The following is a 14866-nucleotide window of genomic DNA, read 5'->3' on the forward strand; positions in this document are numbered from 1 at the left end:
TTTCTAAGGATATGTAGAAGCTCCTGGGGTGGCAGGAGGGAGCAGTGTGTGTCAAAGTTTGAGAAATATAAGAAAATATGGCAAAACTAAGGTATAGGACTAGAACTCAGGGTTTGGGAAAGAAATGAGAGTTGATACTGGAAACCTAGTGGGGCCCAACAGAACGGGGCCTTGTTTGTCCTGTCAGAAGTTTAGATGTTTATCCTGAAGGCTGTGGGAAACCCTAAAGAACAGTGAGATGGACTTCTGGTTTAGAGACTCACTTGGACCTCCATGTGCAAGGCACTTGATTGGGTGCAGGGTGAATTGTAATCGAAGGTTTCCACTTAAGTTATAAAAGGTTGGACTGGATTTTGCAGATCTGAGAGAGAATGAGTGGGGCCTGGTGACCAGTTAGAAAAGGGAGGGCAGCAAGCGTGGGTGACAGTTTACAGCTGCATCTTTTTGAGAGATACAGAGCACAGTAGGAAGGTATTGGGGGTGGGGAGAGGATCTTACTTCATCTTCAGTGCTTTAGAGGGGCCTGGTAGACAGGTCTGGGCCCAAGGTTCAGATCTGGGCTTTTGGGGAGGAGAGGTGTTTGAAGGCATGGGAGAGACTTAGGTTACCCACAAGAAGATCCAAAGAATCATAGGTCTGAGGGCTTTTTAAGTGGGTATACTGAGGAAGTTTATAAGCTGAAAGAAAGCAGCCAGCAGAGAAAGGGTGTGAAGATCTAGGAGAGGAAATGATTGTTCATTTGTTTTCAAAAAGCTGAATACTTATCGTGTGCCTGGCCCTTTTCTAGGATCTGGGGTTCTCACCATGTGTTACCTCTTCTGCAAGGACAGTTCAACTCATTCCCTGGTGAAGAGAAGTCAGACTATTCTTTGCATCCCATTCAGGGGTAGGCACTGTTCTGTACCTCTGAAGGGACTTTACTTAACGAGAGTAATAAGTTAGAAATCAAAAGAAATTAGAGCTGGAAGGGACCTTAAAAGCCACTGTACTTAATTTTGCCTAATATTTTACATTGATTGTAAGAAAAATGCAGAGCCCATTCTCTTCAGAATTCCTTCACTGAACTTTCTTTATGACTTTCATCCAGTGGGTCTAGCTTGTAAATTTTGGCCTCCTCCTAAATTTGCTTCTTCATCCACATTACATTTTGCCCCGACTATGGTAGAAACTCCTGGGTGGTTTCGCGGCCCCTGGTCTCAGTTCCTCTGAGTTCATCTGCCTACTCGGGTTGAGTGATCTTCTAACATGACAAGATATGCCTAAAAGAATGCTGCTAATGGCTTGCCCACACAGAGTTAGTGCATACTAGCCGCCCAGCGTGTGCTCTGCACAGAGGCCTGTAGTCTGAACTGTGCTTTGCCAAGCCTCCTGGGGCTCTTTGGCCCTGAGGAAGGGGAGCTTTTTGTGATCACTCTCTTTATCTAATTGGTCCTTCAGCTGCGGGGCGCCTTTTTCTAATCAGCGGAGGCACCCTTACTCAGCCAGTGGTAGCCCCAGGCCTCATCACTTGTGGGATACAAGCCATGCTCTCTCCCAGGCTTGCTTGGGCCAACATCTCTATTTTTATTTCTGTCTCTTCTCACACTTGGACCGCTGGTCTTTAGTCATCCCCACCTGCAGTATTTACAGTGCCCAGCAGGTGTCAGGCTTGAGTGTATTTGCACAGGTGCTCCCTGTGCAGTTAATGGACCTCCTACTCCAACTCTGCATAGCCTCATCTTTCTAGATGGTACTCCAGGGTTATCATGAAGCCGTCACTTAGATATAACTTTTGGCCTCCATAGGCACTTCTGTGCTTTATCTCATGTGATTGAAATTTTGACTTTATAGATCTTCCTCCTTAATGAGGCTTTAAGGACAGGAGTCATTTCTAATCCTTAGCACAGAGCAGATGCTTTTTAAAGGTGATAAAATGTATGGTTTAAATGACTCATTTTACAATAATTTTGCTTTAGCTTCTGATAGAAATAAAGTTTCCAGATGTTGTGTTCCTGCAATAAGAAATAAAGATGTGACCTTCCAGTTGTGTAAAGCTCATCAATGCTGTGTAAGTGCGTCAGGTGCGCTAAGGAACGTGGAGCCAAGTGGTCTAGTTGTGAGAGAGAGAGACTTAACTATGTTAACAAAGGTAAGCCTTCATTGTGTCCTGCCAACATTTGACAGTTGCTTTTGGGCAAACTAAATTTATAAAATTTTAAACTGTTCCTCCCCTTTAAAGGGATTGAATATTTGGCCACTTTGGTGCACCTGTGTCTTGTGAATTGTCCAATTGGAGATGGAGGTTTAGAAAGTGAATTTTAGTCTTGTTTAAGTCTCTTCCCATCAGACTGGTCTCGTGATTTCCTATACACCATGTTACTTCCTGTCTACCTTTCCTTGGTGGTGTTCACGCCTGGATTGTCTCCTGTACCTGCTCAAACCTTGGTCCATTCTCATTTGTACCATGGAAGTTTGTCATGCCGGATACTGTCAGAACTAATTTTACTTAAGTTTGTGTTAAGGTGCAAAGCACACATTTTGTATATTATCTGTTTTTTTGTGTTTGTTTATATTTTTATGGTTTCTCTTCAAGAAATATTATGAGTAGGGAAATAACAAGATGTAAAGAGAAAAAAGTCATCATTCTCTTTTAAGTTGTTAGAACATCTACCTGCAATCATAATGCACTGTGGTATGTGTTAAAATAGGAAATATGTGTCATGTCCCGTAGGAGCAGGAAAGTCAGTGGTGTTAGTGGGGGTGTGTCATGGAAGTAATCACAAAGCAGGTGACTGCTGGTTGGGGTCCTGAAACATTAGTGTGTGTTCCCTGTGTCCAGTAGTGGTCTGGAGGGGTCAGGAAGCGTGCCTTTCAATTTGAGGGAACAGAGGGTTTGAGGTCCTCTCTGTTCTATTGCTCTAGTATAGTGTACTGCATAGCAGCTCATAAAATACTGGGTTTATAGTTGATATTTAAATCGCTGATTGATCATCAAGATTGGGATGTATCACTGGAAATGAAAATAGGAAGAGTCTTATGCTTTTTAGGTTTTTCCTTTTTTTCTGATGTCTCAGAAGGCTCTTTGACGGGGGACTTTTTATTCTCCCATACAATTCCATGAATACTTATACCCTGGCACTTATTTTAATGGCATTTTCAATTTATAAATGTCTCTGAAACACATACTATAAACTATTTGAGGGTAATGACCATGGCCATTGATGGCACATCTTAAATGTACATCGTGTTAATGTTTGAGTGTCAAGTGGTCTACCATCAGTGCTTCCTTCTTTCACCCAGTTTTCTTCCTCATTTCTTTCTCCAAATTTGTCTCATTTTTCTACTCTCCCTTTTGCTTCCCTATTCTTGCTTTCTCTTTCCCATTGCATGTGTCATTCTTCTTCTTCTTCTTCTTCTCCTTCTGACTTCATTATTATGGCCAACCAAAACCTTTTCTAGGATTGTCTCTATCTTCCTCTCCTCTTCTTTGCCATCCACAAACTCTTACAGAATATTCTTGCTTGACTCCGTTACTTCCTAGCATACCCATGTACTTCTTGGTCACTTTAGAACATTGAAAAGTGTTGGAATTTTTAAAAATAGGTAATTATAATCAGTCTTCTTTCACCTCTGGCATAAGACTCTTCTTCCTCAATCTGACCATTCTTAAATCTAGAAGTACTGCAGCTCATTGGTCTCCCTTACCCCCATGTTTAGGCCAAAGAACTTGTGAAACCTTAGCCCTGTTTAATACTTGAATTTATCAAAACATAAGAGGGCTAATTCTGCCTAAGGGCACCAAAGAAGAATAAAGACGCCACAAGTAAACGTTTAGTCCAGATTTATAGTGGACTCTTAAGTGCCTAGTTGAGTGCTAACCGTTAACTCACTTGAACAACAGGGGGGTCATGACTCAAACTAACATGTTAATTGTATAGACACTTCACTTCACCATTCCTCAATGTAGCTGATAAACTGCATCCAGTTAGCTTAAGTAACATGAATGATGAATTTCCCTGTGTGTATAAATTGGGAGTTTCTCAAGTTTTCGTTTTCCCTTTGTACAACTACTGACTGCCACCTCGCTTGGTCAGTGCAATAGGAAATGATGACTAAGAAACACATTGTCTCAATATCAGTGGACATTATGTCCTAGTAGTCTATAAAAATCTCAAAATTCTTAATCTAAAAGGTAGTTCTGCCAATCTTATATCCTTTTCCTTTGTTAATATAAATATCCAATCTATGAAGGTCTCAGTTTCCTTACTTAGAATATGAGGTGGATAGATTCGCTAATATCTAGGGACCTTTCCAATTTTAATATTCCCTAGTTATAAGGGCTGAGCCAAATACAATGGCTCCCTTAATCATTAACCTTGCTCATGATGAAAGTTATCAGCAAGTTCTACTTGTAAGAGATCAAACATTCATATCCATGTATATTGTAGCACATTGACTTTTACAGAACTCAAAGTAACACAACATAGTTACATTCATAGACTTAAGGTCACTGTGGTATACTTTACAATTTTTCTTTTCCCTAGTAAGGAAATGTAGATCCCTAGGAAGGGATTTCTTTCTCTGCCTTTCAGTAATGTAAGCCTTTTATTATCTCTTGGATCCTAAAAATGGGTAGGGTTTTGGCAGATGGAGCTTAGGACAGACATTCCAGGTGACAGGGACAACACGAGAAAGGGCAGAAGGAAGAATGGATTTTCAGAAAGACTTGATATCTTACATGATGAGAGCAGCGTTTCACAATCTCTGTCCTGCAGAACACTGGTTTTAGATGATGTTAATGTAGTTACAAGACAGAAGCATTTGGGAAGAGCTGTACTCTACATCCCGACATGAAATTCAAGTTTCACTTCGTTACATTACATACTCTGAAAAGTTTTGGAGGAAGGAATTGATTTATTTTTGTTTAATTCAGTCTTACTCACAGTTACTTGACAAACCTATATTCAGCTGATGGGACTGTATTTTGTGAAAGGCCAATCGGAGAAATGGTGAGATGGAGCTTAGGGTATTTCTCTGTTGGGACAGGCATGTGATTATTTTTCTTATAATTCTTTACTGTTTGTCGTAACGATTGTTACTTTGCAGGAGTCAGGTTTTTTTTTTTACATCTTTATTGGAGTTTAATTGCTTTACAGTGTTGTGTTAGTTTCTGCTGTATAACAAAGTGAATCAGCTATATGCATACATATATCCCCAGGATTCAGTTTTAAGCCCTCTGTTTTTACCTGAGTTATTGGGACTCTTAGAAAGCTCAACAGTCCTGGAGTCTTCATCTCTGCTGTAGTTTCCAGACGCTCCTGGCACTTACCACTATTTTCTCTTGATTCTTTTCCTCCGGCTTCAGACTTCTTACGATTATGAGCTGATGGTTTTCTCCGCCTCTAGTGTCAAAACCAGCTACCTCACTCATCTTCATTGTCTCAGTTACAAGGTGTAATATTTCCCATGTTTATATGTGTCAAAATATACGTCAGGGATTGATACATAGCATATGCATAATAAAAATTGTATTTCTTTTTTTTCTTTGTTCAGAGGTATCCAAACACTGGCCAAGTTCTTAAATTGAAAGTAGAGTGATCTAACTTATTCAGCTCATCCAACCATCAATGTTGAATATTTGTCTTTTTTCTTACACATGTTTCTTGTATTCCAATTGTGACATTCTAGAGCACAGTGAGTACATTTATAACTTATTACTGCATTACTACCTTGGCTATTCCTTGACCAAAATTTACTTCACACAACTGACAGCCTAATTAACCTACTAGATTTTTTTTAATGTATGCATACATTAAAAAAAAATCTAGTAGGTTAACTGCATTGCTAATAACTGAATTTTTACATCTCTATGCACCCATGTATGCAACACCAGATCAAGATATTATAAAATATTTCTAACACCCTACACGGTTCTCTGTTACTTCTTTCTGTTCCATACTCTCCCAGGGCAACACCTAAGCTGACCTCTATCACCATATATGACATACATGGAAAGACACAGTGTGTATTCTTTGGTATCTGGCCTCTGGGTACATATCATTATATCAGTAGTTTATTGTTTTATTGTGTTTTCCTGATTTTTTAAACCTAGACATTCATACAGTGTCAAAGTACCACTGAGTTCTTCATATTATTATGCTGACCTCCATCTTCAGGGGCTTTCCACAGTCTTCCATGTGTCTTTCCACCTACTTTCTCTTCCGTCTAATTATGTTTCATTTAACCAACCTCAGCCAGCCTTCCCCCATATTCCCCAACACGTAGCACTCCTGTGTTCAGCCAGTTTTGTCCCCTATTCCATAAGCCCTTTGTGCCATTCCTGACACTGTGCCTGTTCCCTGCCCGGAAGGCCTGTTCCCTCCCCTCTATATATTTGTCCAAGACTCAGTTTAAATGCTACCTGTTCTGAGAAGTCTTCTCAGAAGAAGCCAGTACTTTTTGGAATCCTTCTTTAATGAAATCCCATAGCAAGTGTAATCTGTCCTCCCTGATCTGGTATTTAATTATCCATTGTTCCTATCATATAGTGTTTGTTTTCCTTGTGTGCTGTTATTATTTATTGAAGCAGATTACAGTGACTTGAACCAGGAACTGGGTCATTTTCCTCTTCATTTTAGCGCAAGTTTCTGTGATATGAAGTTAAACTCTTTTTCCCTCACTTCCCATTCACCCTCAGCAGTTGTTAAACATGAAGTACAAGTGAAACTTATTGGTTAACAGGTTTTTGTGGTCCTTGTTTCTGGTCCCTAGGTCTAAGCTGCACTTCTGTAGTGCTAATTTGACTGATTTCTTATTGTCACATAACTCAGGAATTAACTAAATCATTACAAATTTAGCTCCATATAAGATAGTATAAGAAAAACCCAGTGGATATCAAAAGTTTTGGCCTGGAGGAGAGTGTTGTATGAGTCCTAGTTTGGTGGGACTCACACTTAATGATCGAGCCTTCCAATATTCCACTGTAAGTAAGAAAGAGGTATGCAAATATATGGTTAATATTTACCAGTGTTGATAGAAAAGAGAAGAGAGAAAGGGACGACAGATACTTTGAGGGCCTTTTGGAATTCATGAACAATTATGATTGGATGGGGAAAAAGAAGAACCGAGGGCTAACCTCCCACAAGTGAGGTCGGGAAAGAGAGAAGGGCTCATCTGGTATGCAGGTAGAGAGGTTTGACCTACAGAATCTTAGAAAACCTCAACAATCTGAGCAGCGTTGGCAAGAGGCAAACTAAAGGGCTAACAAAAGTCTGCAAAAGTCTCACACAAAGAACTCTGGCATGGTGTTCATCATCTAGCTAATCCTAACATGCAGACATTTATGAGAGTAAAGTCAGGTCTTTACCAGAGTGGGTTTCTTATTTGGGCAACTGGGTCAAATGAAGAAAGGCAGGTGTAGGCTGCCAGAGTAATAAATAAGGAGAGGAAAAACAAAAAGAATGAGACATATCATTCATCAGTGATTTCCCCCCAGTATTCTTAGCCTCCACCTTATCTCCATCTTACTGCTAACACAGGAACTAGACCGAACAGTGAGGTAAAAGGTCTCTACAGAAACTGAGGTAATATAGAAAATAAAAAATATAAAATTGTAAATTTTCTTCCTAGGGGTAATTGAGATGATAGTTCAGTAATAACATAAGATCGGGTGAAGTCTACAGAAATTTTAGAAAAGCTGGACAAAGTAAGAAAACATCTGTTCACTGGCATCTGAATGTTAGAGAGACACCAAGACATGTGGGCCAAGTTGTGGAGAGAAGGGAAACACAGACGCAAGCTTAACATTTGGTGCAGCTTTTCTCGTTTGGGCATTTGCTGATTCAAATCTTACAGCCTAGGAACTGAAAAGCCAAGGAGTTCAAAAGACTCTAACCACAGAAGCCAAAGGGCAACAGCTCAAGCTAAAGGCAACAACTAATGGAATGACAAGCTAAGTGTATCTTTAGTCTCACAGGGCTGTGGGAACCATTACATTTAAAGCGTAACAAATACAAGGGTAGTTGGGAATAGGGAGAATCCAAACTTTCACATGGTAATCCCAAAGGGCAACACCCGTAGGGAAGGACAAGACAGAAATAGACCAACCTTCACACAGACTGAAAAATGGCTTTGAATGAGCTCAAACTGAGAATGGACTAAGGTTACCAGTCCCTATAGTAACTGTCTGCCATGGGCCAAAGTAAATCTTTTCAAGAGAAAGATAACAACATCCAGAATGTGGAGGTATCTTTATAGTTTCCTAAAATAAGTTAAGCCCAATTTTAGTATAAAAAATAATTGGACATAACCAGGAAAAAGACTAAATGATCAAAAGTTCAAAAAAAGAAGAAAGAAAGAAAAACGACAACATAAATAGACACAGGAGGACAAGAGTTAGCAGGCCTTGGTTAAAAAAAAAACAACAAAACTACTATGGTTAAACAAAGAAAATAGACACATGGCAAATAAGCATATGAAAAGATGCTACACATTCCATGTCATCAGTGAATTTTGAATTAGAACAATAATGAGATACCACTACACACCTATTTAAATGGCTAAAATCCCAAAACTGAAATACCGAAGTTGGTGATGATGCAGAACAATTGGAATTCTCATTTGTGGCTAGTGGGATACTTGGCAGTTTCTTACAAAATAAACGAACTTTTACCATACAGTGATCTAGTAATCCTGCTCTTTGGTATTTACCCATAGGAACGGAAAAGTTCTGAAAAGTTATGAAAGTAAGAGCCTTTACAGTGAGAAAATTCTATGATTCTATGGTTTTTCAACTCATTAATTTGTGTAGTTCATCCATTTTACTCATTGTATACACTTAAGTATATTGTTCCTTGAAATGGCCATTCAAAGTTGTTTCCTGTGCCACACACTATTATTGTTAGGGTTGGTCCTGTGTAAATCTTACCCCCACTGAATTAGTATTAACCCTAAACAAGCAGCTTTCTTCCATAAGGAAACAAAAAAGGTTCAGAAATGTCCAAACGAAGGTTTTATAAAACTGTGTTATCAAATCTTATTTATCAAAAAACTTCGAACATAGCAGTATGAGTTCCCATATACCCTTTACTCAGCTTCCCCAAATGTTAACGTTTTATATTACTAGAGTATAATTATTGAAAGCAGGAAGTTTACATTGTCACAATGCTACTAACGATTTATAGACTCGTATTCAAATATTGCCTATTGTCTTGTGGTCCAGATTCAAATCTAGGATCCCTTATTGCATTTGCTTGTCATATCTCCCCATTCTTCTCTAATCTAGGATAGTTCCTCAGTCTTTTTTTGTCTGTTATGACCTTGAACTAATGGAAAATCCTAGCCAGTCATTTTGTAGAATTTTTCTCAAATAGGGTTTGTTTGATATTTTCTCATCGTTAGACTGAGGATATGTATTTCTTGACAGGAACACTTCAGGAGAGATATGCCATTTTCAGTACATATTAGAGGTGCAGACAAATCTGTATGTCTCACTACTGGGGATGCCAACGTTGATGACTTAGTTATAATGATAGCTGCAAAATCACTATTTTTCCCTTTGTAATTATTTGAGATTGTTCAAATATTCTGCTTCTTGTTTAATTTTCCCATACTAATTTTAGCATCCATCAATAATTTTTGACTCCACCCATTACTGTGGTGTTTGATGATTGTTCATTTTCTATTCCCATCATTCCCTCTACATTTATTAACTATAATTTGAGTACAAGAAAGAGCTGTTCTTCTTCTTCATTTATGTATTTATCTGGTTATTTGTTTATATATATACATACATCAGTGTGAACTTGTGGATATTTATTTTATTCTACGGGTTAAAATTTATTACTATCATTAATAGTTTTGTTTCTCTAAGTGTTCCATATTTGGTCACTGGTACTCCTTCCAGCTGTCTCCTATATTTTTCCTACATGGCCATACAATTTTTGGAGTAATATCTTACTTTCTGACACCACAAAATGCTCCAGACCCATCTTTTACTTTCCTCTGTCTCAGCCTTGAATCAGTCATTTCTCCATGGAGTTCTTGTTTCTTGCATTAATAATGGTATTCAGAAACCAGAATCTTGGTATGAGGTGGATTTATCGCTATCCAAGCTACTTCATTGTGTTTTCAGCAGAGAGAGCTAAAAATATATATATACGAATACATAAAAATATACAAGTATCTCTATTTTCATATTATCTATCTGGCTGTGTGTGTATATACACACATTATCTATCATGTGTCTATCTACATATATATATATATAACTTCAAATTGATATGTGAATTCAAATTGATACCTTGATTCCAATCCAACACCACAGGGTTTATTCTAGCCTCCCTTACCCTTTCCTTGTTTGTAGCTCTTTTCTTTAACAATTAGAAACCTGATTCTCATTATTTGCAGTCTATTTATTCATTTGCTCAATTCTGGAATACACATAAAATATTTAAAAATCATTAACCTGTACACGTGTGAAAAATAAATTTACTAACAAGTTCAATATTGTGTACATTTCTTTTTGTCTTTAGCTTTTCAGTATATATTGTGCATGGTTAATTACAGTATATTAAAATACTATTTTCCAAAGTTACTTAGGTTAGCTCTTTCCCACCTCCTTCAGTGTGTTTTTTTTTCTTCTGCAGTGTGAGAAAATCCAGTACTTTGTGTTCAACTCAGACTACCAAACCAGAAGTTCTAGCAGAAAAGGTGATAATCCATATGTGCAATAAGATCCCCAGGTGATTCTTTTCATTGGAGAAATATGAGGAACACTGCTTGACGTCTCTACAGCTAAGATGTCTAAAATGAAACTTCAATTATTCCTTCTTCCAAACTGTCCCATCCTGCAAATCTTTTCTTGCTCAGTGAATGGTGCCATGATTCACACAAAAAGTAACTCAGGGCTTCCCTGGTGGCGCAGTGGTTGAGAGTCCGCCTGCTGATGCAGGGGACACGGATTCGTGCCCCGGTCCAGGAAGATCCCACATGCCGCGGAGCGGTTGGGCCCGTGAGCCATGGCCGCTGGGCCTGCGCATCCGGAGCCTGTGCTCCGCAGCGGGAGAGGCCACAACAGTGAGAGGCCCGCATATAGCAAAAAAAAAAAAAAAAGTAACTCAATGCAAAAACCTGGGAATGGTCCTCAATTCCTTCCTTTTCTTCACTTTCTGCATAGACTGCATCATTAGGTCCTCTGGAATCTCATCTCTCTCTCTCTCTCTCACCACATATATAATGTTTCTCTTCATCTTCATTGCCACCATCTTAGCCACTACCATTTCTCCTTTGCTCTACTTGAACAGCCTAGTATCTACACAACTATCTTTTCATTTAATTGCTTTCTCTTGCATCTAAGATAAAGTCAAAACCCTTAGCCTTATAGATTCTGGCCTTGCCTTTTCTTGTAAGTTGTATTTTCATACTTACAAGTACAGACACACTCACACACACACGTATAGTTGGTATTGTTAGTTTAGGTTTTGTTTGCCCTCCCATCCTAGCATGAGAAAATTAAGAAACAAAGTCAAACCAAAAAAAAAAAAACTTTAAAAATAAATTTGAATAATATCCTTTCCCTCCAGAACAATTCTCTAAAGCAGTATTACCATTAATGGCAGTACAGACCAGAATTTTTTCCCTTAGACATAAAGGCATGGTGAAGAAGTCTCATTAAAAACTGGAATCTAAGCTTTCAATGTCAAATTCTGTCTCTAATCTTCTGCAGTAAGCCATAATGATTAAAGTATAGGAATCTGAATCAGAGGTCTGGTTTAGTATAATCTTTTTTGTAATAAGCTTTGTACCTTAGACAAGTCATTTATCTCTCCATTCCTTAATTTCTTCATTTATAAACAGAGATGTTAAGAGTATTGATATTCAAGGCTAATGAAAAAAGAATGCATCTAAGTACTGCATCAAACACTTTAAAAAGTAACCAGTTCAGGTTCTCTGCCCATTTTTAAATTGGAATATCTGGGGGGTTTTGATATTAAATTGTATGATTTCTTTAGATAATTTGGATATTAACTCCTTATCAGATATATCATTTGAAAAAATCTTCCATTCAGTAAGTTACCTTTTCATTTTGTGATGGTTTTCTCCTCTCTGCAAAAGCTTTTCAGTTTGATATAATGACACTTGTTTAATTTTACTTCTGTTGGCCATGCCTGAGGAGATAGACCCCCAAAAAATATTGCTAAGATCGATGTCAATGTATTTTTCCTAGGGGTTTTATGGTTTCAGGTCTTAAATGTGAGTCTTTAATCCATTTTAAATTTATTTTTATGTATGGTATAAGGAAATAATTCAGTGTCACTCTTTTACAAGTAGTTGTCCAATTTTCCTAACATCATTTATTGTCTTTATTTCATTGTATGTACTTGCCTCCTTTGTTGTAGATTAATTAATCACATAACTGTGGGTTCATTTCTGGGCTCCCTATTCTATTGCACTGACCTATGTGTCTGTTGTTATGCTAATACCATAACGTTTTGATTACTATAGCTTTGTAGTATAGTCTGAGATCAGTGCATGTCATACCACCAGCTTTGTTTTCCTTTCTCAATATAGCTTTGGTTATTGGAGGTTGTTTGTTTGTTTGTTTGGATGATTCTATACAAATTTTAGGATTATTTGTTCTAATTCTGTGAAAAATGCCTTTGGTATTTTGATAGGGGTTACATTGCTTTGGGAATACATACAAATGACCAAAAGACACATGAAAAGATGCTCAATATCACTAATCATCTGGGAAATGCAAATCAAAACCACAGTGAGATATCACCTTACACCTGTCAGAATGGCCATCACCAAAAAGGGAACCCTTGTGCACTGTTAGGGGGAATGTCAATTGGTGCAGCCACTATGGAAAACAGTACAGAGGTTCCCCCAAATGTTAAAAATAGAATTACCATATGATCCAACAATTCAACTTATGAGTATCTATCCAAAGAAAACAAAAACACTAATAAGAAAGGATGTATGCACCCCTCTGTTCATTTGAGCGTTACTTATAATAGCCAAGATATGGAAGAAACTAGTGTCCATAAATAGATGAATGGATAAAGAAGATGTGGTGTATATATACACATATATATAATGAAATATTACTTAGTCCTAAAAAAGAATGAAATATCTTCACCTGCAACAGCATGGATTGACCTAGAGTACTAGGTGTGCTAAGTGAAATAAGTCAGACAGAGAAGAACAAATACTGTATGATTTCACTTATATGTGAAATCTAAAAAATAAAACAAAGAAAACAAAAGAGAAACAAACTTGTAGATACTGAGAGCAAACTGGTGATTACTAGAGGGGAAGGGGGATAGGGGACTGAGAGAAATAGGTGAAGGGGATTAAGTGGTACAAATTTCCAGTTATAAAATAAATGTCTCGGGGATGCAATCTACCGCATAAGGAATATAGTCAATAATACTGTAATAATTTTGTATGGTGATATATGGTTACTAGACTTATCATGGTGACCAATTCAAATGTATTTAGATGTTGGATCACTATGTTGAACACTTGAAACTAACATAATATTGTATGTCAACTCTACTTCAATAAAAAAGTGACCAGTTAACATTAATTGGTATTATAATTACATTTTCTCTGCATAAAGGCACATTTTATTGATTTTTTCAGTATAAAGTATAAAAGTACCTTTTACTTTCAAGATGAGTTCTAAGATTACTTGCTAATGTTAATGTGGTAATTTAAAATACGTCTAGATATAATTTAATTTTAATTGCCTAACACAAATATGTCTGATATTCACCATTATGAATTCAAACCTATGAGTAAAGATGTCAAATGAGTCACCAAAACATTTTTGTGTATTGCCTCTCATTGAACCCTAAATGCTAACAAGACTTTTTGTTGGAATGAGGGATCAAAGTTTTATACTCTTTGGGCTTCCCTGGTGGCGCAGTGGTTGAGAGTCCGCCTGCCAATGCAGGGGACACGGGTTCGTGCCCCGGTCCAGGAAGATCCCGCGGAGCGGCTAGGCTGGTGAGCCATGGCCACTGAGCCTGCGCATCCGGAGCCTGTGCTCTGCAACGGGAGAGGCCACAACAGTGAGAGGCCCGCGTACCGCAAAAAAAAAGAAAAAAAAAGTTTTATACTCTTTAAGAACCAATTTCATAGCTGTTTTATTTTTATAAATAAAGCTCTTTCCGTTTACTTTTTAGTGTACCATTTTTGAATGGCCTGGAAAGAGAAAAATTAGTCTTTGGGCTGACAAAAATGATAAAGAGGCTCATTGCTGATGAAGGGAAGAAGACAAAGAAGAATAGAGAAAGAAGGATTCGTTCCTCTTCCAAAAGGGGGGCAAGATACTAGAGCTTTCTGCAGGGAAGCTGAAGCACATCTTTCTTTCTGAGATTTGAAAGGAAGAGATCCCCTACATTTAAATATCTAGAGTATATCTTCCATTTAAAAATGAACCTAGCTAATCATCCAGTGAGGAAGAAAAGAGTAAAATAGCCTTTGACCAAGTCCTTTCTGTGGTGTTAAATGCAACTAATTATAATGAATATCACATATCTAATGAGTTCAAGAATTCCCCTTGGAAGAATTGGTCTGTCCTTTACAAAAAAGAGAGTTCAAGTGAGTTATTTGCATTTGGTAGGGAAGCTCTACTGTCTAAATGATACTCATTTAAAGGTGAAGTTCAGGGCTTCCCTGGTGGTGCAGTGGCTGAGAGTCCGCCTGCCGATGCAGAGGACACAGGTTCGTGCCCCGGTTTGGGAAGATCCCACATGCCGCGGAGCGGCTAGGCCCGTGAGCCATGGCCGCTGAGCCTGCGCGTCCGGAGCCTGTGCTCCGCAACGGGAGAGGCCACAACAGTGAGAGGCCCGCGTACCGAAAAAAAAAAAAGGTCCAG

The 14866-nt window shown here is 38.2% G+C and overlaps 1 protein-coding gene and 1 long non-coding RNA gene across 2 annotated transcripts in view; one reads left to right on the top strand and one right to left on the bottom strand.

Annotated features, from left to right (window-relative positions):
- Nucleotides 1-14866, bottom strand: part of LOC132492652 (uncharacterized) — a 406999-nt gene that overhangs the window by 162163 nt on the left and 229970 nt on the right. The window lies entirely within an intron of this gene.
- Nucleotides 794-10968, top strand: LOC132492647 (centrosomal protein of 78 kDa-like). The gene is made up of 3 exons (XM_060102374.1): nucleotides 794-886; nucleotides 1956-2128; nucleotides 10626-10968. Exons 1-3 carry the CDS (start codon nucleotides 805-807, stop codon nucleotides 10710-10712), a joined length of 342 nt encoding a protein of 113 aa, XP_059958357.1. The 5' UTR covers nucleotides 794-804; the 3' UTR covers nucleotides 10713-10968.

This window comes from Mesoplodon densirostris, chromosome 6, assembly GCF_025265405.1.
Source record: "Mesoplodon densirostris isolate mMesDen1 chromosome 6, mMesDen1 primary haplotype, whole genome shotgun sequence".
NCBI lineage: Eukaryota > Metazoa > Chordata > Mammalia > Artiodactyla > Ziphiidae > Mesoplodon > Mesoplodon densirostris.